This window comes from Typopeltis vanoorti, chromosome 26, assembly GCF_054136105.1.
Source record: "Typopeltis vanoorti isolate ZY-2024b chromosome 26, IOZ_Tvanoo_1.0, whole genome shotgun sequence".
Lineage (NCBI taxonomy): Eukaryota > Metazoa > Arthropoda > Arachnida > Uropygi > Thelyphonidae > Typopeltis > Typopeltis vanoorti.
Window position 1 is genome coordinate 1,439,170 of NC_143574.1, and position 22,685 is coordinate 1,461,854.

Sequence of the window (22,685 nt, forward strand, 5' to 3'; positions counted from 1 at the left end):
TTTTCGTCCTATTCTGGTATTGCTTTGTTTGCGGCGAGGAACGCCCAACGTTCCTCGATTTTGCCCTCCCTTACATTCCCTTTCTACATCCAGTAGTCAGGTATTTCTGTAACCATGTCACATTTTTTGCCTAGAACTAGGACGCTCGGCATCGAGCTCACGAAGCCCGTAGATCAGCGGGCGTTAGCAAGAGCTCTAATCGAAACAGTAGGGGCTGAAAATATATACGGTTTTATACCTTATGGGAACAATAGATTTCAAATAGTGGTCAAAAGCGAACAAACAAAAAAGAAATTATTAGAGGGTTTCATTTGTTGTGGACAAACAATCAGACCGTTTCTAGTAGGGAGCCTACGAAAAACGCTAAAAATAACCAGGTTTCCACTAGAATACCTAGAGAACGAACCTGAAGTCAAGAAATTCTTTAGCCAATGGGGGGAAATTCACGAGATTAAAGCAATGGAGTACGCAGACTATAAAGGATGGAAAACAGGAGACGTTGAAATCCAGATTGACATGAAAAAAGAAGTCCCCAATTTTGTTTTTTTGGGGGGAACGAGGGTAATGGTGAACTACCCAGGTGTGAAAAAAAGGTGCTTTAGATGTAATTCGGAGGAACACCTTGGGGCAGATTGCCCTCGAATACAATGCAGAAATTGCAAATCGTCAAAGCATAAAATAGAAAGCTGTACAGAACCCTGTATTAAGTGTGGGGCTCTGACCCACAAAGTGGACACATGTCCGAACAAGACACACTCAGAAATAATGGGAGGGACCATAACACCAATTAGGGCTACGCCCATCGGGAACCCTGAGAAAGTATCAAGGAGCGATTTTCCGGAGCTCGGCCAACAGGCTGAAAAGGAAGCAGCAACGGAAACGAAAACCCCAAAGATACCCAAGGCAAGCCGCCACACACAGAACATCGCCAGCATCAACGTGGCAAACCATGAAGCTCGCAGGAAAGAGGAAGAGGTCACATCCAGCGCCCCAACAAAGCGCGCAAGAGAAACGGAATCACAGGAAAAAAAAAAAGCGAAACAAAGCAGCATGATGTCATCGGAGGACGAAACAGAGTACACAGAGACAACAGGTCAACGTCGAACAATAGGCGCAAAGCCCCTCGACAATGACGTTACAATGTTAGAGAGCCTACCCCCGGCAATGGATCAATTGGCACAACCCCAAGTCCACGAAATGGACTCTGACGAAGACAGGGACTCTACAGACAGGCTTGTCATTGTCTCGGATGCTCAAAGTGCAACCAGCTCCGACGAGGAACCAGAACCGGGTTTCATAAAACAAACACCAGATAACGCCCCCCCCTCATTCTAACACCAACATGGAAGTTAAAATCGCAACTTTAAACACTAACAGACTACGCAACCCCTTTGCGCAAAGCGCTGTCTGGAGGCTAATGTTAACACACAAAATTAATATCCTCCTGATACAAGAAACCCATTTCTATAAGCATTGGGACGTGGAGAACTTCTCAAGAAGCTATCCGGTCACCAGCTACTGGTGCTTCGGGGACGCTCACTCGCGAGGGGTGGGGATACTAATTCGCCCCCCAATCGCGGGGGGGTTCTTCAACGTCCAAAAAGACGCCGCAGGACGCCTAGTAACGGTGGACTGGAAGTACGGTGGCCGTACCATCCGACTTGCTGCAGTTTACGCCCCGAACAATCCATACCACAGAAGTGGTTTCTTCTCTGCCCTTGAAAACTATCTCCTGGGAGCAGAACACCTAATAGTTGCAGGAGACTGGAACTGTGTGGAAGACACACGTCTAGACAAAATAGGCGGGAACGCAAACAACGGAACTGGCGGCATTGCCGCTTTAAATCGATGCTGTATAAATTTTGACCTCGTCGATATCTGGAGGCGGAATAACCCCGCCAAAGTAGAAACTACGTGGGGACGCGGCCAGATATCGACAAGACTAGACAGGGTGTACGTGTCCCAAAACCTGGAACAATATGTTCAGAGGATACGTCACACCGCAGTGCATAACTTGACAACCGACCACAAGATGGTCATACTAAAAATCATGCTCCCAGAGGTGATGGAAACAGCCAGAGGTCCTTGGAGGCTCCCTCCTACCTTCCCCAGTCTTTTCAGCGACCAGCTACAGAACCTCTGTGACGGATGGACAAACACCAACTGGGACTGGGAAAACTGGCTGACCTTCAAGAGGCAGGCTAGGGAACTGTTCCAAAAATGTGGACGCGAAAGGGCCTACCAAAAACGCAAACAGCTGAGGGATCTCTACAGGGAACTCGGCTGGTACCGGACAAACGAACGGAGCGGAGTTCCCTGCGGAGATCTCATCAGACAAGTAGAAATAGAACTGCAGCAAGAGCGGCAGAGTAGAGTCGAGGACCTCGACTTTCGAACGAGACTCTATCTCAGACATTTGGAAACACCTTCCGCCGCATTCTACAACCAACAACGGGTGGCGGCTAATGATGAGAAAACGATTCACCAGATCGAGGAGAAGGGCCAGATTTTACGCTCAACCCACGAAATACTCGGTCACTTTCATCAGCAGTATATCGGTATCTTCTCTGACCGGCAGGGCACGGATGACTTCAGTGAGTGGGACACAACACGTTTTCCCGATCATCTTAGTGCCCTGCAGGACAGGCCGATAACTGCAGCCGAATTAAAGGCCACGTACAGAATGATGTAAACAAAGAAGACCCCAGGGCCAGACGGACTGGGGATAGAATTCTATAGATCTATCTGGGAATTTGCATTGGCAGCGTTAATAAACATCTTTAACGAATTCCTCACTTCGGGAAACATCCCCGAGGAATTCGTTAAGAGCCACACCATCTTTATCCCCAAGAAAGACCGAGATCGGACTTTGTCGAATAACTGGCGTCCAATCTCCCTAACCAACGTAGACTACAAGATTTTTGCAAAAATTATCTGCACGCGCCTTAAGGGTGGTATCGAAAAAATAATAACAAGCTCACAGGTCTATGGGATCCCTGGTAGATCTATGGAATTCAATCTCTTTTTGTTAAGAGACTTGATCAAACTGGCCAAAGAGAAAAAATACCCCCTGGCACTTCTCTCCACCGACCTGGAGAAAGCGTTTGACAGCGTCAACCACAGGTACTTGCAGAACATCCTACTAAAAACAGGCGTGGGCCCGAGACTTCGGCGTACAATTAAAAACATGTATGCGGAAGCCACGACCCAACTATCTATTAATGGGTTTCTAACAGAACCAATCCGCATAAAGAGAGGGGTTAGGCAAGGCTGCCCGCTAAGCCCCCTCCTCTTCTCCCTAGTATTAGAACCCCTAATCAAAAGAATTGATAACACCCCCGCAATTAACGGTATTCCACTGCCCCAAGGCTCCAGACAATGCAAAATAGTGGCATATGCAGACGATGTAATGGCTACACTCAGAGACTCTGAGTCCATCTATATCTATCTGCACACGCTGCAAAAATTCAGCATAGTCAGTGGTCTTCGCGTTAACGCACAAAAAACCAAAATCAAAAGTTTCGGAAATTTCCATAGCACTGGACTTCCCTACGGTTTAACGCTACAGACACAGCCTCTAACTATACTAGGCGTGCCCTTTTCAGACACCCTAGCACTACCAATCCAAAAATTGCAGGAGACAAGCAGGGAAAGGATAAGGCTGTTCAAACCAACCTTCTTCTCCTTTTATGGCAGAGCGACAGTAATAAAAACAATCGTCACCCCAATGCTGATGCACACTGTCAATATCACAGGCATCACACTGGCACAAGAAAATAAATTATCAAAAGAACTCCTGGATTTCTTCTGGAATGGGAGAAAACGCGAAGTAAAGAAAGAATATCTACAACTCAAACAGGAAGAAGGGGGTTATGCTCTGCCCGATCACAGAAGCTTGCTACAAGCAAACACGTTCAAAACCGTACGGAAGGCCTTAAACTCCAACCACATTTCTGGCCTACTAATTAGATATTTTATAGGACTTTTCCTCCCCCTCTTTGGGATCACGGACTATGCTGGACCCCGCGCAAGGGGGGTGCCCAAGTGGTACCGTACAGTAGTGAAATCGATCACAACACTCAGAGACAGAGGAATAGCAATCCTCACACACAAACCCAAAGCAGTATACTGGGATTTCTTCCAACTTTCCAGGCGTGATACACCCAATCTTAGTACAAATAATGAAATTCTCTTCAGAAACATCAAAAATAGCTGGGGACAGCCTTTTCATCGGGATCTAGCCTGGAGAATAGCCTACGGGCGGTTCCCGGTGAAACAGGTGAAATCCCGGTATGTACCTAACCCGTGCGACCCATTCTGCGATGTTTGCCGGGACGTGGAAACGGTGGACCACTTCTTTTATTTTTGCCCACCAGCCCAACGCATCTGGCGGAGACTCAGCACAGCATTGGGAATCCCCATGCTGACAGTAGAAGAGGTAGTACGACTACAATTCCCGCCACCAGTCCAAAAAACCCAAAAGTTCACTATCTTCCTAATCAATGTACTAAAATATCACATCTGGAAAGTACTGAAAAAATCCCAGGTACGAGACGCAAATTTAATGTATGCAAGAATAAGAAAAGGTTTCTTTTTCTACTTACACAAATTTCTTGCACAAGAAAGGCACTTACTAGGAGACTTTAAATTTGTGAATCAATACTGCAAACCACCGATGATATGCTTTCTTATACAGGGATGCATCAAGCCCTGTATATCTCTTTAGAACCCAAAAAAAACCCACCATCCCCCCCACCCCAGGAAAAAGAATAACCACTCTGTTTCCCCTAGCCACAAAGCTTTCGCTGGCACGGTTTCTTTACTCCAAACAAGGGGGGGGAGAGCTGAGAACCCGGGCGGCGAAGGCTTACTGCGAGGCGGTGCCGCTCCTCGTGAGCGGCATCTCCCGGGCCAGTCTCTTCCCCATTCTAAGTCCCAGTGGTACCAGGTATACAAGTTCCTCAGTAAGTTCCTATTCATTCCTACTTACCGGACCTTAAGTCCCGTTATTTTAGATTTAAAATAAATATTTAAACAAGTCCTATTATTTACATCCTGTTTAAAAAAAAAAAAAAAAAAAATATATATATATATATATATATATATATATATATTTACCTGGAATAAAAATAAGAATATTATCTAGTAACATAAAAAGAACCTCCATTAATACTGGAGTAAATCATTACTTTAGATAAAATAATATGAGAACTATAGACAAAAGTCTATGTTTAACCTTTTCTGAACAGGTAAATTGAGATTATATGTTACAGACCAATTAGCCAATAAGGCCAAACAGGTTGACTGAGGCCTCTTTTTACCTCCTACTATCCTACTCTATCTTATATCATACTCCTCTTTTACTGTCTGCTGATCCTCAGCATGCTTTATTCTCCAAAGGCCAATGATGAGAGACATGAACTCCCATTCTACCTCAATAAAGGTCGAAACCGGTCTGGGTAGTGGCCCTTCCCTTAATGCATAACATTAGACATATCCGCAAGGAGATGTGTTTTGCATTATAGGAGATACTGAGATAGGAGTGTTGGTAGCTTGCTCCACCTTTGCAATGAGTTGCCCTGGTGTTGTACCACCTTAACCCAGTCCTGAAGATACTTTCAGGCACAAACTTTGTTTGCTCACACTTGGATAAAGGATTAAACTAAATTTATTATACAAGACCTCAATAAAAAAACAAAGATAAACCAAAGATAACCTACAATAAAACTATAATCATTCCTTACATTAAAGGGACATCAGATAAAATAAACAAAATACTACAAAAATGCAACCTTCAAAGCCATCTTTAAACCTCCTGCAAAATTAAAACGCTTACTCAACTCATCCAAAGACCCACTCCCTCCGCTGGCCCACCCTGGAGTATACCGTATTTATTGCACCTGTAATAATCCATATACAGGGAAAATAGGATGCACAATTCCTATCAGACAAAAGAAACATAAACGACACATTAAATATAATAACTATGGTGAAGCTGGACTTTCTGATCATGCCCTGAACACTTTACATAGAATTGACTGGAAAAGCACCAGTTGTTTACATCACACCAAAACATGGTATGAATGCAAATTTAAAGAAGCCTGTGAGATTCTTATCAACCACCACAATCTGAACAATAATGATGGTCTAAAAATCCCAAGCATATGGAAGGCACATATTCTACCCACGGAACCTTTCTCTCTAAGAGTTAACTATAAACAGGACTAGCTAATCCAGAATCCTAAATCTAAAATAACAATTGTAATGTTAAAAATAGGACATCATTGTTACTGAAAGAAGACTATCTATAAAAAAGAATGTTTTTCTCATGTTATCTTAAATAGAATTTAGCTTTGATGTAGTTTCTAAATAATTAATTTGTATTTTTTTTTTCCACTAGAGGTCATGCCAGTAGAATGACCTTTGATCAAACCATTGTTTCCTTAGCTTACCTCAGCTTGTCCTTGTATATTTGTATATACATGATGTAGTTTCTAAATAATTAATTTGTATTTTTTTTTTTTTCACTAGAAGTCATGCCAGTAGAATGACCTTTGATCAAACCATTGTTTCCTTAGCTTACTGTGTGTAATGTAACTCAGCTTGTCCTTGTATATTTGTATATACTCCAGATGATGATCTTAATATGAAGATCGAAATGTCGGGAAATTAAGAGTTATTTATAACATGGTTGTTAAGTCCATAATTTCTAAAATGAATGCAGAAAGGATTTTATTAACAATAATTTGAAAGTATTGTAATGGAGTTATAAAAGTTGCTGTTTCTTGTAAACGAGCCAACTTTTGTATTATAGCTGCCAGTTGGTTGCTATTAGGTTGCTTCAACATCAGATATTGGAAACTTTCATTATAAAAATTATGGATCATTAAAGATAATTAGGGAATTATATAGACAATGACAAAACAAAATTGTATAATAAATGCATCCCCAGAAAGTTATTACAAATGGAACACCAGGCAATTGATATAGTAACCTCCTATGTTTACCTAGGAACAAAAGATCAGAGTGATCAGAGCAGAGTGAGACTGTGAAGAAGTTATATATAGAATTCAACTTTGTTGGATAGTCTTTGGAAAATACCATGAAGCACTCAAAGGAAACATCCCAGTATGCCTTAAAAGAAAAATATTCGACAGTTGTATACTTCATGACATTTGGAAGTGAAACATGGAATTTGACCAAAAATTGACTAACAAGCTGAGGATGACCCAGAGGGAAATGGTCACAGCTTATACTAGAATGAGAAATTATAACTGCCATTAATAGATCCAAATGACAATGGGGAGGTCATATTGCAAGAAGTGACACTTAAAAATAGACAAAGTTGATATCTGAATGGTATCCCATAGGTGAAAAGAAAGCTATAGGAAAACCAAAGAGATCGTGGGCGAATGAGATTAAAGAGATTGCTGGTCAGTGGCATAGAAAAGCTCAAGATAGGACTGAATGGAGGACTTTGGAGGAGGCCTTCATCCAGCAGTGGACAGAAAATGGCTGATGAATAAGAGAATTATTAAACAACTTTTAATTAAAGTTTTTCCAACATTTCGATGAGTATATTAATTTTATCTCCAGTAATCACACTTCATTGATGTCACACTTACACATGAAAATACCTGGAAACTTTATGACTGTTCATACCACAGGGAATTTAGATCTTCAGCCTGTTTGTAACAAAACAAACTTAATTTCTGCAAAATCTTAATAATCCCAGATAAAATATAATCTGGTCTACAATTTGATGCTTTTTTTTAACCACCACCCTTATTCAGTTTCACTATCTTACCCTCATTCTGCACCTTCTAGATTTCATTAAACAACCACTTAAATGGCATTGTCAGTTTTGTTGTTGTTTTGTTTCTTAATGTAGCTCCCACCCACAAAAGGGATTTGTAAACTGTAGCACATTCTTACTGGGAATGAGCTCAGTTTATTTTGTACATTAATGATATAGCAGAGGATTTGCAGGGGTGGGGTGGGGGGGGTATCAGGTGTTTGCTGGTAATGCAAAACTGGGGAGGGGCAATAGTTGATTAAGGTGATATCTTGCATGACGACTTAAATTGGCAGTGAGGGGAATGGTTATCAATTTAATGTTGTAAAATGTAAGGTAATGCACTTTAGGATGAAAGAGTTACATACCTCCTATCATATTGATGGTACTAAATTACATGAAATTGATAAGACTAGTGATGGTGGACAGATATTTGAAATTCAGAGGACATTGCAAGAGTTAGCAAAAAAGCTCAGATTACTTGGATGTTGAATTGAAGAACACATTGACAAGTAAAGATAAGGAGGTTATCCCTCTTTATAAGGCTGTGATTCCCACATGTTGCTAACTCTTGCAATATGTCCTCTGAGTTTTATCACTTCCAGATCCCTAGTCTCATCAATTTCCTGTATTTTAGTACCATCAATATGATAGGAGGTATGTAACCCCTTTCATCCCAAAGTGCATTACCTTACATTTTACAACATTAAATTGATAACCATTCCTTATCTGTGAGCAAATCTGTGTACAGATTTGTTCAGTTGCATTTCTAGGGGACCAGGAGGTGGTGATTCAAAGAGGATTCAGAAATGAGTGACCAAGCTTGTGTCAGGTCTGTGGAATGTTCCCTGTGAGGAGAGATTGAAGGTCTGTGAGTTGCAGAGTTTAGCTGATGTGCAGACGAGAGGGGATATGATAGAAACTTATAAGTCACTGAGCTACAGAGCCCATGATGAGGTTTTTGACTCCATGGAGTACCTGTATAAATAATAATTTTTTTTATTAATTAATTTTTTTAATATATTTTTATCTTTACCTGGGCCAGAAACTCTGTTCTAGAGACCAAACATGGAACTTTTTCAAGTCATTTCAGGCCTTCAGTAAGCAGGGCAGTGGTCTTACACTGTCATGAAATTACAATGTGAGACCATATTCTAATTTTTCCTTCCTTACTATACTAGTGACTTGCCTAGCTTGAGCCTTATATTGCTCATGTAATTATTTCCTGTCTCGTTATACTGTTTCCATAATCTCTTTTGCATTTGATTTCCATGCACCCATTTTATCCAATTTCTTTATTCTTCTTACTCAAGGTAAACATTCCTTAACAAGCTTCCATGTGTTTAGGCTTAACTTAACTAGCTCCTGTGCACAGCTGACCTCTTTTCCTCATATACTGCTTGAAGGTGATTTCCAAGACTGTTATAGTCATCTATCTGCCTGAGAAGTCTCAAGATTTCTGCATGACTGTTCCTCTCTCCCTCCCTCCCTCAAAGTGTCATCACACTCAAATTCCCTGATGTTAAAACATTCATAAAACCAAGCCACTCTTGATCCTTTGTTTTCTTATTACCTTATGTATTTTCCTCTGTATATTCTAAAATTAGTTGAAATCTCTCAGAATGATCATCCGATTCCACTTTCCAAGCCAATTTGCCAAAACATTTCCTGCTTCTCGCTGTCTGCATTCTCTGGTCTGTAGCAACATCTTGCTATATATATCTTTCACCAATCTCCACCCTGTTCCACAACATACACGGTTTATTCTGAAAGCAGGGCTTTTACTCCCAAAAACTCGGGTTTTTCATCCTGCATACAGACAAATCAGCCATTAGAACACATGCAATTTACAGGAAAAAAAATACTACTGTTGGTGGTGATAGGCAGTAGATGGTGTTGATTGTGGTTGTGTGTAGTTTGAGAATTAAGTATTAAGGATGACAGTGAGATGTGTGTGGCAGGGTAGAGTGGAGCACCCTCCCATGATGAGTTCTTGGACTCCTTGGAGGTATCACATATTAATAATAATAATACCTTATGTAGGAATGGAGCTTTGAAGATGGTATGTTCATCTCCCATGCCACCCTTCAGAGAACAGCAACCTCTCTATTATATTACTTTTAATATAATAGAGAGGAAATAGGAAGGTGTGAAAACAAGACTCCCTACCTCTGCCATCCGATGCAATATACAACTCCTAATTGGAGAATAATGATCAATGTAATATACAAAGTTTGATCCCTAAAATATAACATTTTTGTATGTGTGCGTACACAAATTTTTAAACAGTTATACTAGGTTTTCAATAAACTGTTTTCGTTCTCTTCTTTCAGTGCAATTGTGTACCTTAACAATGACTTCGATGGGGGAGAATTTATTTTTGCTAAGGATAAAAAGACAGTTCAGGTATTTTATTATAGATTGTATTTAAAATTTAGCTTCTTTAAAAATTCATTTAAAAATTCAAAATACTGTTTGTACCTTTTTTTACTGTAGCAAAGATCACTTGTGAACATTTTATTAAATTTTGATAACTTATTTAAACTGCTCAAATTTATAAATCTGTGCCTTTTTTTTAAAGTAAATTCCACCTATGAAAAGTTGTAAGCCTACTTTACATTTTTAGTACTATGGATGAGTTAAGGATTAGATAATCCAGAAATGCTTTTTGCAAGTCACTTCAGGCTTCTAATAAGTGGAATGGTGGTACTTGTCTCGCATTGGACAAGAACGTTGTCTACCATATAATCATGTTGTACTTGTACAACAGGCATCCATGGCAAGTGTGTTACAAACCAAAATCCCATTGGTTGCAGACACTCTCCAACCTTCCTTTTAAAAGCAATAAAAATTCCTCTGTTGTAAGGCAATAGCAATTTGCCATTGTATTAAATATTTACTGCTTTTACAAGAAAGGTTATGAACTAACTAACTTTAAATAATGTTAAATTATTTTTGTCTTAATATTATTTAAAGTTGAAATTTGTTCTCGCTTTTTTTTATAGTAAAACTTCAGAGAAATTATGCATGTATTCACACTATTAAATAAATTTATAATGAGAAAACTGTTGTTTTTAAACCAGATTAACATTAAATAAACATTTCTGTATGCTAATGCTTAACATATTATATTACAAATTATTACAGATTGCACTAGATTTTTTCATTTTCATTTAATTCCTTATATGAAAACACACAAACTTTCATGCTCTTAGGATGTTTAGTTATATTATATCTTCATAATAATTTGTATAATTAATCTTTAAGTACTTGTTTGATGCATGCTTTTATGTTCAAGTACTGCTACTATGAATTATTATTATTATTATTGTACAGGCACCTCCATAGAGTCCAAAGACTCATCGCAGGAGACCCAAACTATCTATACCCCTGTTCTTCAACCTGTGGTCCGCGGAAATTTCCTGGCAGTCCACCAAAAATTTCCCCCCAATCGTGTAGCCGCTGAGACATTGTTGCAGGACACTGCACGTGACAATGTAGCGCCCAAGGTATAGGTGAAGTGTGCGGCCATCAAATGCCAGTATTGCATCAGCTCGCCTGTCGACGATACATTGCAAAAATTCTTATTTTATCGCACTCATTCGTATTGTTTTCTAATATTGTGTTGTGGTATTTCAGAAAACAAGTTATTTCTTTCGTGAAATTTGAAACCCTATAAAATGGAGACAAAAAAAGTCAAACAGCAAAACCTTTTAACCTTCTTTAGTAGAGGCAAGGACAATATTCAGGAGAAAAAGTAGTGATGGCACTGAAAGTGTGCCAAGTACTAGTACTTCAAGTTTAGAAGAAAAAAAAAGAAAAATAAATATGTTGAAACTGGGATGTGCAATACAAACCAAAAAAAGAAAAGGAAACTTTGTTAGGCGTTTCGACAAGGACTATTTAAAGCTTGGTTTCATTGTAGCCCCTGGCAGTGAACTATAGCCACAGCCTTTGTGTGTAGTATGTTCTGAAATTCTGTCAAATGATGCTATGAAACCTTCCAAACTTGCTCATCATTTGCATTCAAAGCATAAGAGATTTTATTGTAAGCCACTGAACTTTTTTCAAAGATTACGTGACCAGATGAAAAGTCAGAAAAGTGAAATGAAAATGATGATGACTAGTGACAAGTCGCTGCTTCGAGCATCTTATTTAGTTGCTCTTCGAATAGCTAAAATGAAAAAACCATTTACTGTTGGTGAGGAGTTAGTAAAGCCTTGCATCTTAGATGTCATACGAGAAATTTTGGGTCCTCAAGCCACTAAAAAACTGGAGGCTATATCACTTTCGGACTCCACCATTCAGAGGAGAATTATTGATATGGCCACCAATATTGAAAAGCAAATTGTAGAAGGGATAAAGAAATCGAGAAGTTTTGCAATTCAACTTGATGAAGCAACTGACGTGAGTAACCATATTATCCTACTTTGTTTCGTGAGATATAGTGAAGATGAAGACTTAAGGGAAGAACTTCTTTGTTGCCTTAACTTACCTGGACGGACCACTAGTTCAGAGATATTTAATGCTCTTGACGGGTATTTTCAAGTGCAGGGTTTAGACTGGGGCAAATGCATCAGGGTGTATATGGACAGTGCTGCAAGCATGACTGGATGTTGCTCAGGAGTAGTTGTGAAAATAAAAGAAGTTGCGCACCCAGAAGTTTTGTCCATTCACTGTATGATCCACTGGGAGCACCTAGCTGCAAAGAAGCTTTCTACTGAACTAAACACTGTGATGAATGATGTGGTGAAGATCATTAATGAAATTTGTAGTCGAACTATGAACTCCAGGATGTTCACGACACTGTGTGAGAATATGGACTCACACCACCAACATCTCCTTCTCCATCAAAAGTGAGGTAGTTATCGAGAGGAAGGGTTCTTGCATGCCTTTTCGGACTGAGGGAAGAGGTAAAGCAGTTTCTGCGAGAGCGAAAATCTGACCTAGTAGAGCCTTTGTTGAATGAGGAATGGATGACTAAGCTTGCATATATGGCAGATATATTTAGTCTTCTTAATGAACTTAATATTTCTCTTCAGGGATCTTGTGCAATTATTTTTACACTGAGAAATAAAATGGATGCATTCAAAAAGAAGCTGGCTCTTTGGGATAGTTGCATACAAGAGGAAGATATAGAAATGTTCCCACTTTTGGAAGAATTTTTGATTGCTGCTGATGTCAACAAGAAAGTCATAATCAGCATAATAAGTCAACATTTAAGGGTGTTAGCTGAAAACTCTAATAATTATTTCCCTGAAAATGAGGATCCTCATAAAAGTAACCTCTGGATTAATAATCCCTTCTTGGAAGATATAAAATCACGCTCACTTGATCTTCATGAAAAAGAAAGCTGATCGAATTGTCTTCTGATGTCACTCTGGTGTACAGACATAAAATGTAATCATTGTCTCAATTTTGGATATCACTCGAAAAAGAATATCCATCTCTGAGTTATAAAGCTATCAAATTGTTGGTCGTTTTTTCGACTTCCTATTTGTGTGAAAAGACATTTTCAGCCATGTCAGTAATAAAAACCAAACAGAGAAATTGAATGGATGTTATTGCAGCGCTTCGTCTCTCAGAAACAACACTCCAGCTACGTATATCAAATTTTCTAACCTCTAAGCAGCAGCAGATGTCGCACTAGCTAAAAATTGTAATTTTATAACATTGGATTTAATAAATAAAATACTATCTACTGTACATTGGTTTATGTTTCTGTCTTAGCTGTCAGCCAGTCGGCGAAATATTTCTCCTATTTTCCCCGGTCCGCAGGTGTAAAAAGGTTGAAGAACGCTGATCTACACTGATCTGTTAATGGGTTCAAAGAGAGATTTGTTGTACCTCTCCTTGAACCCATTAACAGACAAAGCACTCATAATTGACTCTTAACTCATTCCACTACTTCGTAACTCTTCAAGCAAAATATCTAGTCCTCACACCCCTACTAACCACACCTTTATTCAACTTCCAGGGATGACCTCTTGTTCTGCCCTTCCCTCTAGCCAAGTGCTGAAACATTTCCCCTGCATCAATTCTCTAAAATCCTTTAAGCAACATAAATGTTTCTATCATATTCCCTCTTTTTCTCCTATCAACCAACTTCTGCAACCCACACACCCTCAAGGGAACATTCCACAGACCACTCATCATCTTGGATGCTCGCCTCTGAATCTTCTCCATTACTTCCTCATCCCCAAGAAACCCAGGGGACCAGACCTGAGCACAATAATCCAGATTTAGATGTATCAAGCCCTTATAAAGAAGAATAACAACTTCCTTATCTCTACTTGTTAGTGTGTTCTTCAACAGCCAAGTATTCTTATGCACTACCTTAGCAATATGCCCTCTAAACTGTAACTGTCTGTCTGTCTGTGGATGAATCAAGGACTTATAAAGAGGAATAGCAACAACTTTATCTTTACTTGTTAGTGTGTTCTTCAATAGCCTACACATTACTAGGTCTATAGCAACATCCGACTAAGTATTTCATTTTATTTACCTCTATCTCACACCATAGTGCCTCAAAGACACTACCACTATTTTTATTATTATTATTATTTCGGGCAACTCCAAGGAGTCGACAGACTCATCGAGGGAGGCCCTAACATCATGTCAAGAACAACTATTCGACATTCACACAGTATCTATCATACCTCGCCTTGAACTCATTCACAGTCATAGCACCCACAACAGACTCTGGCAGCTTATTCCACTCATTCACCACTCTCCAAGTAAAAAACCTAACTCTAACACCCTTGCTAACCACATTCTTGCCCAACTTCCATGTATGACCCCTAGTCCACCCACCACCAGTCCTATTCTCAAAAATATATTCAGGATTAATCTTATAGAAACCCTTCAGTAATTTGAATGTCTCAATCATATCATTCCTTTTCCATCTATCAACCAATTTTTGCAACCCACAAATCTTCAACCTAACCTGTTCTCATAAGGTTCATTCCATAGACCTGCTGTCATCTTGGTCACTCGTCTCTGGGTCTTATCAAGGCTCGATACAGAGGAACAATAACTTGTTTGTCTCTGCTTGTTAAAGTATTTTTCAGCAACCATGTGATTTGATGAGCTGATTAAGCCACTTTTGCGTCTACCCTTCACAAAACCATGTTATCCCCCATACAGTATCCCATTTTCATCTATCCAATCCTGTGTTTTTCTCTTGACTAATTTCTCCAAGACCTTGACAACGATTCCTGATATTCCGGATAATGCAAGTAGTCATTAGCCTTTATGTACAAGTACCCAGTTGTGAAGTTACTTCACGTGCAAACTTTGTTTGCTTACAAAGAGCACTGGTTTGCTTACAATGAGCACGTGGCGGTGAATTTGAGCTGTGCAGAAGAAAGTGATTTTTAATCGGTGAATAGTCCGCTTTTTTCCCCGTTTTACTACGTTTTTGAGTGCTAAATTGTTTCTCTGAATACGAGTGTACTTCAGTAGTTGTTTTTTGGAAGTTAGTTGCTGTCGCGATATAATATATTTTGGTACCGTCGGAATCGAACGCGTAACGGTGGAAGACAAAACGAAGCTAAGTTACTGTATTTAGTTATATTTCATTTTATTTAATTATATTTAGTACTTAAATGTTCTGATGTTTGTACTTTTTTTTCCTCTTATTTATTAATTGAATAATTATTAAAGATTACACTACTCGGCAGTAAGGAATGATGGTGGATTCAGCAGCAGTCACAAGTGGCGTAACGCCAAGTCCTCTGCCATTTAAGAACTCAATTATTAGCAATATCATAAGGGACTTTGTGGCATGCAGTACTTGCGGCATGTATGCGTCTCGGGAATTACATATGTGGCTTGTTAAAGAGAGTGGAGAGCGTATGTGTGCAAAATGCAGGCAGTTGGAGGAAATAAGTACATTAGATATATCGATATCCGACTTTGTTGCTCCAGGAACGGGGAATGAATGTAGGAAGACAAGTAGTGTGATAGGAGAGAATGAGAAAATAATAGTTGATAGTGTGGAAGGTGTGAGTGACTGTGAAAGTTTAGGAGATGGTTTTGTTTGGGAGAGTGAATTTAGATTAAGAGTGACTGACCTGCAGAGGGAGATAGATGAGTTGAAAGAGGAGGTGGAATGTCTTGTGAATGAGAGCAGAAGTATGAAAGATAAGATTAGGAGAATGGAAGAGATAAATGCAAGGCGAATCAGAGTAGGAGCGAGAGAGAATTTAGGGAGTATGAATGAGAGGTGTGGGGGTGCTAGAAGAGGAGAGAATGGAAACAGTAGAAGAGAGGGAATGAGAGAGAGGTATGGGAATGCTAGCAGACGAGAGGATGGAAACAGTAGGAGAGATGGAATGAGAGAGAGATATGGAAGTGCTAGAAGTGGAGAAAATGGAAACAGTAGGAGAGAGGGAATGAGAGAGATGTATGGGAGTGCTAGAAGAGGAGAGAATGGAAACAGTAGAAGAGAGAGGTATGGGAATGAAAGAAGAGGAGAGAATGGAAACAATAGGAGCGAGGGAATGGTAAGAGGTATAATGTATGGTGACTCAATGATCCGTGGTGTTCAAGATAGGATGCGTGAGGAGTGTTTGCCAGGAGGAACAATAGAAAGGGTGGCTATGGCAATTAAGAGAGGTGAAAGGGTGGATGAGATGATTGTGATGGTAGGAACGAATGACTTGAGTGGTAATGTAAGTCAGGCAGCGAGAGATATGAGATTTTTGCTTGAGACTGTACGGAAGAAGACAGAGAGAGGAAAAATAGTGTGCGTGTTGCCTAGGTATGATAATAATGAGCTGAGCAGAAGAGCGGTGATATTGAATGGCATAATAGCGAGAATGTGTGACAAGAGAGGACTGGTATATGTGGATGCTTGGAGTGCGTTTGAGGAAAGAGAGGAACTGTATGCGAGAGACCGTTTACATTTGAATGAGGAAGGACGTAGGCATCTGGAGAGATTGCTGTTCTGAATGAGTCAGTGTGTCCCAGGGAGGATGATAGCAGGGGTGGCCTCTTGTGGGAATGGATACTTGGGAGAAGGGAGACAATGTCAGGTAACACTGAGCCCAGTGGAGTCTAGAAGGGATAATGCTGGGTATAGAAACAATGGCATTTATATGCTTTATACTAATGCCAGGAGTATCTGGAATAAGGGAGAGGAATTGGTAGCGCAGATAGCATCAGCCTGGCCAAAAATTATTGCGATCACTGAGACGTGGTTGACAGAAGGGGATATAACAACAGGAATAGAAGTCGCTGGGTATAGCATTTTTCGTCAGGATAGGAGGGGAAAGCGTGGTGGTGGGGTACTGCTTATGATAAGTGATGACCTGTGTCCTCTAAGAGTGGAGAATTTGGAAGGAAGTGAGACAAATGATTTTGAGAGCGTATGGTGTGAGGTAGAGGTAGACAAGACAGGATATTTAGTGGGGTGTTGCTACAGACCCAGGAGCACAGAGGATGGGGACCAGGAGATGTTTAGACAGCTAAGTTTGGCAAGTGCAAGAAGAATGATTGTTATGGGAGATTTTAACTTCAGTAGTATAAATTGGAGAGAAGATGCATGTAGCAATAGGGGAATGGAATTTCTAGAATTCTTGAGGGACAAATGTCTTAGGCAACATGTAACAGAGGGAACAAGAGGTTCAAAAGTTTTGGATTTGGTTCTAGCATCAGAAGAGTTGATAATAACTGAGTTGACGTCTCTCCCACCAGTTGGAGAGAGTGACCATATGGTGTTGACTTGGAAAATGAATAGACATGCAGGAGTATCAAAGAGACGGGAACTTATGTGGAATTATAAGGCAGGTGATTATAATAGTCTTAGACGTCAACTTTGGGAAGTTTCATGGAGGGAGGAATTGGAAAGCCGGGATATCACTAATGCGTGGGAAATTGTGAAAGAATATTTGTTATCAGCAATGGTAAGTTGTATACCACGAGTGAAGAAGAGGACGCAATTTAGAGTAAAGTGGATGACAAACAATATTAAACAGGAATTGCATGTGAAAAAGAGGCTATGGAAGAGATATAAGGAGACAGGTGAAGAGATGCATGAGGAATATAAGACACAGGCCAGAAGAGTGACTAGTGTGGTAAGAAAAGCGAAACTGGAATATGAGAGGAGATTGGCCCTAAGATCCAAAGAAAATCGTAGGGAATTTTTTAGCTATGTGGCCAGTAGGAGGAGAAATGACTGTGGAAGAATGATATTGTGGGATAAAAATGGGAATAGAGTGACTGATGCAGAGGACATAGTGGAATTGTTCAATGAACACTTTATTGGAGTATTTCATCCTAGAGGAGTCAGTTTTAATGCTAGAGGGATAGGACTGGTTCGAGGTGTGGAGGTACAGGAGGAGAGTGTGTTTCAGATACTGAGTACTCTGGATGTCAGTAAAGCTGTGGGACTGGATGGTATTTCACCACGAGTTTTGAGAATGTGCTAGGGAATTGACAGTGCCTTTAACGTGGCTTTTCAATGAAAGTCTGGCTTTGGCAAAGGTGCCCAGAGAATGGAAGGAAGGTAAGATAGTGCCATTGCATAAGGGTGGTAACAGACTGGAAGTGTCTAATTATAGGCCAGTCTGTATGTCATCATTAGTTGTTAAGATCTTGGAGAAAGTAGTGAGGGACCGTATACAGCATTGGGCAGATGAGGGTAATGTTATCTGTGAGAATCAACATGGATTTGTGAAAGGACGCTCTTGTTTTAGCAATATGCTAGCCTTTTATAATAAAGTTACAAGAACATTAGATGAGGGAAAGGCATATACTGCAATTTTCTTAGACTTGGCGAAGGCATTTGACAGGATGCCACATGATAAGCTGATATTTAAGTTGCATCACATGGGTCTGGATGTCAGATTGGTCAACTGGATTCAGGATTGGCTGTCTGATAGGTATCAGAGAGTTGTGTATGGTGGAGTAGTTTCCAGGAGGCAGAGGGTTACAAGTGGGGTCCCACAGGGCTCAGTACTAGGACCTATATTGTTTAATCTTTATATCAATGACATAGCCAGTGGATTGCAGGGGGATATTCAGTTGTTTGCGGATGATGCAAAGCTGGGAAGGATTATTAGTAATAGTGCAGATGTGGTAGCCCTGCAAGAGGATTTAAATAAGCTAGATAGATGGGCAAATGAATGGGGGTGTCAGTTTAATGCAGCAAAATGTAAGGTCTTGAGGTTTGGGAAACATCGATGGGATGCTGCATACTCTATGGGAGGAGTTATACTGGAGGAAGTAGGGGAGACAAGAGATCTGGGGTTGATGATTGATAGAAACCTGAAGTTTAGGGGACATATTGCAAAGGTGGTGAAGGTAACACAGAGGATTGCTGCTATTATGAGAAGGACACTGACCTGCAGAGATAAGAGGGTTATCATTCCGTTGTATAAGTCTCTGATCAGACCACACTTGGACTATTGTTCTCAGATTTGGTCCCCAGGATTTGAAGGGGATAAATTAACTGTGGAAAGGATACAAAGATGGTTTCAGGACTGTACAAGGATAGTTATGAGGATCGGCTGAGAGAATGTGGACTGCAGAGTTTGGTGGATAGAAGAAGGAAAGGTGATATGATTGAGACTTTTAAACTGTTGAGAGGTGGTTACAGGTTGACACTGGGGAGTTCTTTCGCTTGGTTGAACAGCGGGAAGGAGTGATGACAAGAGGCCATCCCTGGAAGTTACGAAAGGAAACTGTGAGCAAGAGGGTAAGGAGTGGTTTCTTTGTGTGGAGGGTGGTTGAGCCGTGGAATGCATTGCCTGATGGAGTGGTGGGAGCGAGAATGGTCAGTGAGTTTAAAGAGTGGTATGATAGACTTTGTGTTTCTCAGGGGGGACCTCCCCTCAATGAGTCTTGACAGACTTTATGTCTTAGGAAGGACCTCCCTCGATGAGTCTTTTGACTCCTTGGGGGCCTGAATAATAATAATAATAATATGCTAATCGGTCGGTAATTTACAACAGCAGTCTTGGAACTTCCTTTTATGCAGTGGAACTATTTTCCCCTCTTTCCACCCCCTTAGGACTAACCCAGACCCGAGACTCAAATTAAACAAAATGGTCAAGGGCACTGACAATTCTTTAGCTGTTTCATGTACGACACGAGCTGGTATACCATCCAATCCCACAGATGTATTGACATTGAGGTTTTGTAATAGACTACTCACCTCCACTTCATTCACGACAATTCCCATATAATCTATTGGTTCATTCATTCCTGCAATGTCACCACCTGGATGATATATTCTTGCAAAGTGCTCACTCAGTAATTCAACTATATCAATATCTCAAAAAGAAACAACTTCTCCATAGTTGTTTCTTTTTTTGCAGCTCAAGCTTAATGGTGTTATTCATCCATTTAACCCCTGCTTGATTTATTATTCGGACTCTAGGTATACAGTCAGCCATTGTCTCATGCAAACACTTCCTAACCACCTTCCATGCACTATCAACATCTAGCCCTTGTAGGTTTACATGCCATGGCACTGAACCAATCCAACTCCTAAGCTTGTCATACTTACCAGCCCGATAATTCCACATGTACCCTGCCTTAATTGTAAATTGCAAATACCTTTAGCCACCTCCCAAGTCAAGACCCTATGATCACTCTCACCAGTTGGTGGCAATGTGGTCATATTCGTTACAGCCAAATTCTCAGGTGCAATTACTAGGTCAAGCACTCTCTGACCTCTAGTATTTTCCATTACATTCTGTCGCAGATAGTTGTCCCTTATTAATCGCATAAAATCCAATTCCTTCCTCCCATGTGCCCTCTCCTCCTTCCAGTCAATGTTACCATAATTGAAATCCTCCATAATAATTACCCTCCTTCCACTCATTTCTTCTATTTTCTTATGCAAACTATCTCCACCATCTATTCCATCACCTGGTCTATAGCAGCACCCAACTGTATATTTTGTTCTGCTAGTTTCAATCTCACACTAAATAGCCTCAAATGTGCTCTTTTCTCTATCCTGCAGTTCCACTTCTATTCTCCTTGGCTGTAGCTCATCAGCTATCATCAATAACACTCCTCGCCCCATTTTATTTTCCCTGTCACTCCTGAACACACTATACCCCTCACATTCAATCCCACTAGCTATATCATCTTCTGTCAGCCATGTTTCACTAATGCCAATAACCTGTGGCCTGGAAGTGCCAACCAAGGTCAAAAATTCTTCCTTCTTGTTCCTAATACTTCTGGCATTAGTATACATGAATTGCAGAAGCCCATTTGTCCTATTCCTATTTTGATGCCTTATACTAACTATCCCATTCTGATTCGTAGTCTTTCCTACTCGCTTGGGCATATTACAAACATTCATACACTCAACTGTCTTCCTAAAGTCTGCATATCTACTTCTCCTCCCTCCTCCTTAATAACTCTAGTTTCCCTGATTCTGCACATCCACTTCCACTACATTCGACACCTTTTCAAGTCTCCATACACCAAATCCATTCAAATGTAAACCATCCATCTTATATAAATCCTTTCGCCCATCGAACTCACGCCACACATCCACAAATTCCACACCACTCGTCCTGCATAATTCACGCATAAAGCCATTTGTAATTATGCAATCCTTCTATAATCTTCACTGTCATACTGCAGCAACAGACTCGGTATCCTAACTCTCTCACTCTTCTCTTTTGCTACCTCAAGCAATTCCTTCACATCCTCACTCATAGCCATTTTGTCTCCTTTCAAATCATTTGTACCTGCTACCACTATCAATTCTTTCACCTGCTGCTTTTGCATTCTAATTGACTCGCTTACATCCTTAACGTTTGCACCAGGTTGGTACGATTTTGTTAAACTCTCAACTAACACACCTCTTACTAAGGAATCTTCATACAACACTCGCTCTTCCATTTTGTTTACACTCACTATCATACTCTTATTTTTTCTATCATACTTTTGCCGTTTATCAGTCGGTACGCTCGGTAAAGATTTTTGCCAATGCTCCAGCTGCCGATTTGCGTAACCGAGCGATCTCACTCATTGCATCAGTCTCATCATTTTTATTCTCCGATAATTCATTCATTCGTTCTGTATGTTTACCTTCATTCTCACTTTCAACGCCACTCTCACAGCTATCTGGTACTACCTCGCAAATATCACTATTCATACCTCGCATATCACTATTTACTAGATTCTCACTTTCAACGACGATATCACTCTCACGACCTGAAACACTCTTTAAATCCTCACATTCTTTACACTTTCTGCACACATTCACTCCACTATCGTTGTTTAACCAGACTCCAACTGCTCTTTTCCCTCTTGCATAGACATAACTCTCTATCATTAGCAGTACTCCACCTCCCTTTTTACGCTTTCTATCTGCACGAAATACATCATATCCTTCCATCTCTATTCCTGTCAGGATGTTGGATGAGAATGATCCTGTCATCTTCATCCAACCATGCCTTACTTATTCCAACAATTTTTGGGTGAACTAAACTCAGTCATTGCAACCATTTGATTTCCCTTGTTTCTGATACTTGTATCATTTGTAAACACAAGAGCTCATTTCTGGATCCATAACAAGTTGCACTAATACCACTTATTAGATGTGACTTCTTTATACTTTCCTCGAGCCATTTCTTTTTCTCCTTATTAATCTCAGAACCTTCTTCAAATCCAAATGTTTTCCCAGTTTATCACATTTGCCCCAGGTCATTCTTCTCCCTTTTTGTCTACATTTTCACATCCTCTTGGAGTATCAATCTTTCTCATGCTGTGTTTCCCTGTCCACCCTGAGTTTCCCCATTTCTCTGCTTGTCTTGCAGACCTGTTCTTTCATTCTCTACTCATGCTACCCACTTCTTCATTCATAAGCCCTACTTCAGTTTCTCCGTCCTTACTCTCCTGCTCTTTCACATCGCTTCTTACT

General features: G+C 40.2%; 1 protein-coding gene across 1 annotated transcript in view; it reads left to right on the forward strand.

Moving 5' to 3' along the window:
- Positions 1-22,685, forward strand: part of LOC150092266 (prolyl 3-hydroxylase 2-like) — a 131,374-nt gene that overhangs the window by 102,922 nt on the left and 5,767 nt on the right. The window contains exon 11 of the mRNA XM_090414922.1: positions 10,129-10,201. Within this exon, the coding sequence (XP_090271048.1) occupies positions 10,129-10,201 (73 nt within the window). The remainder of the gene's footprint in view (positions 1-10,128; positions 10,202-22,685) is intronic.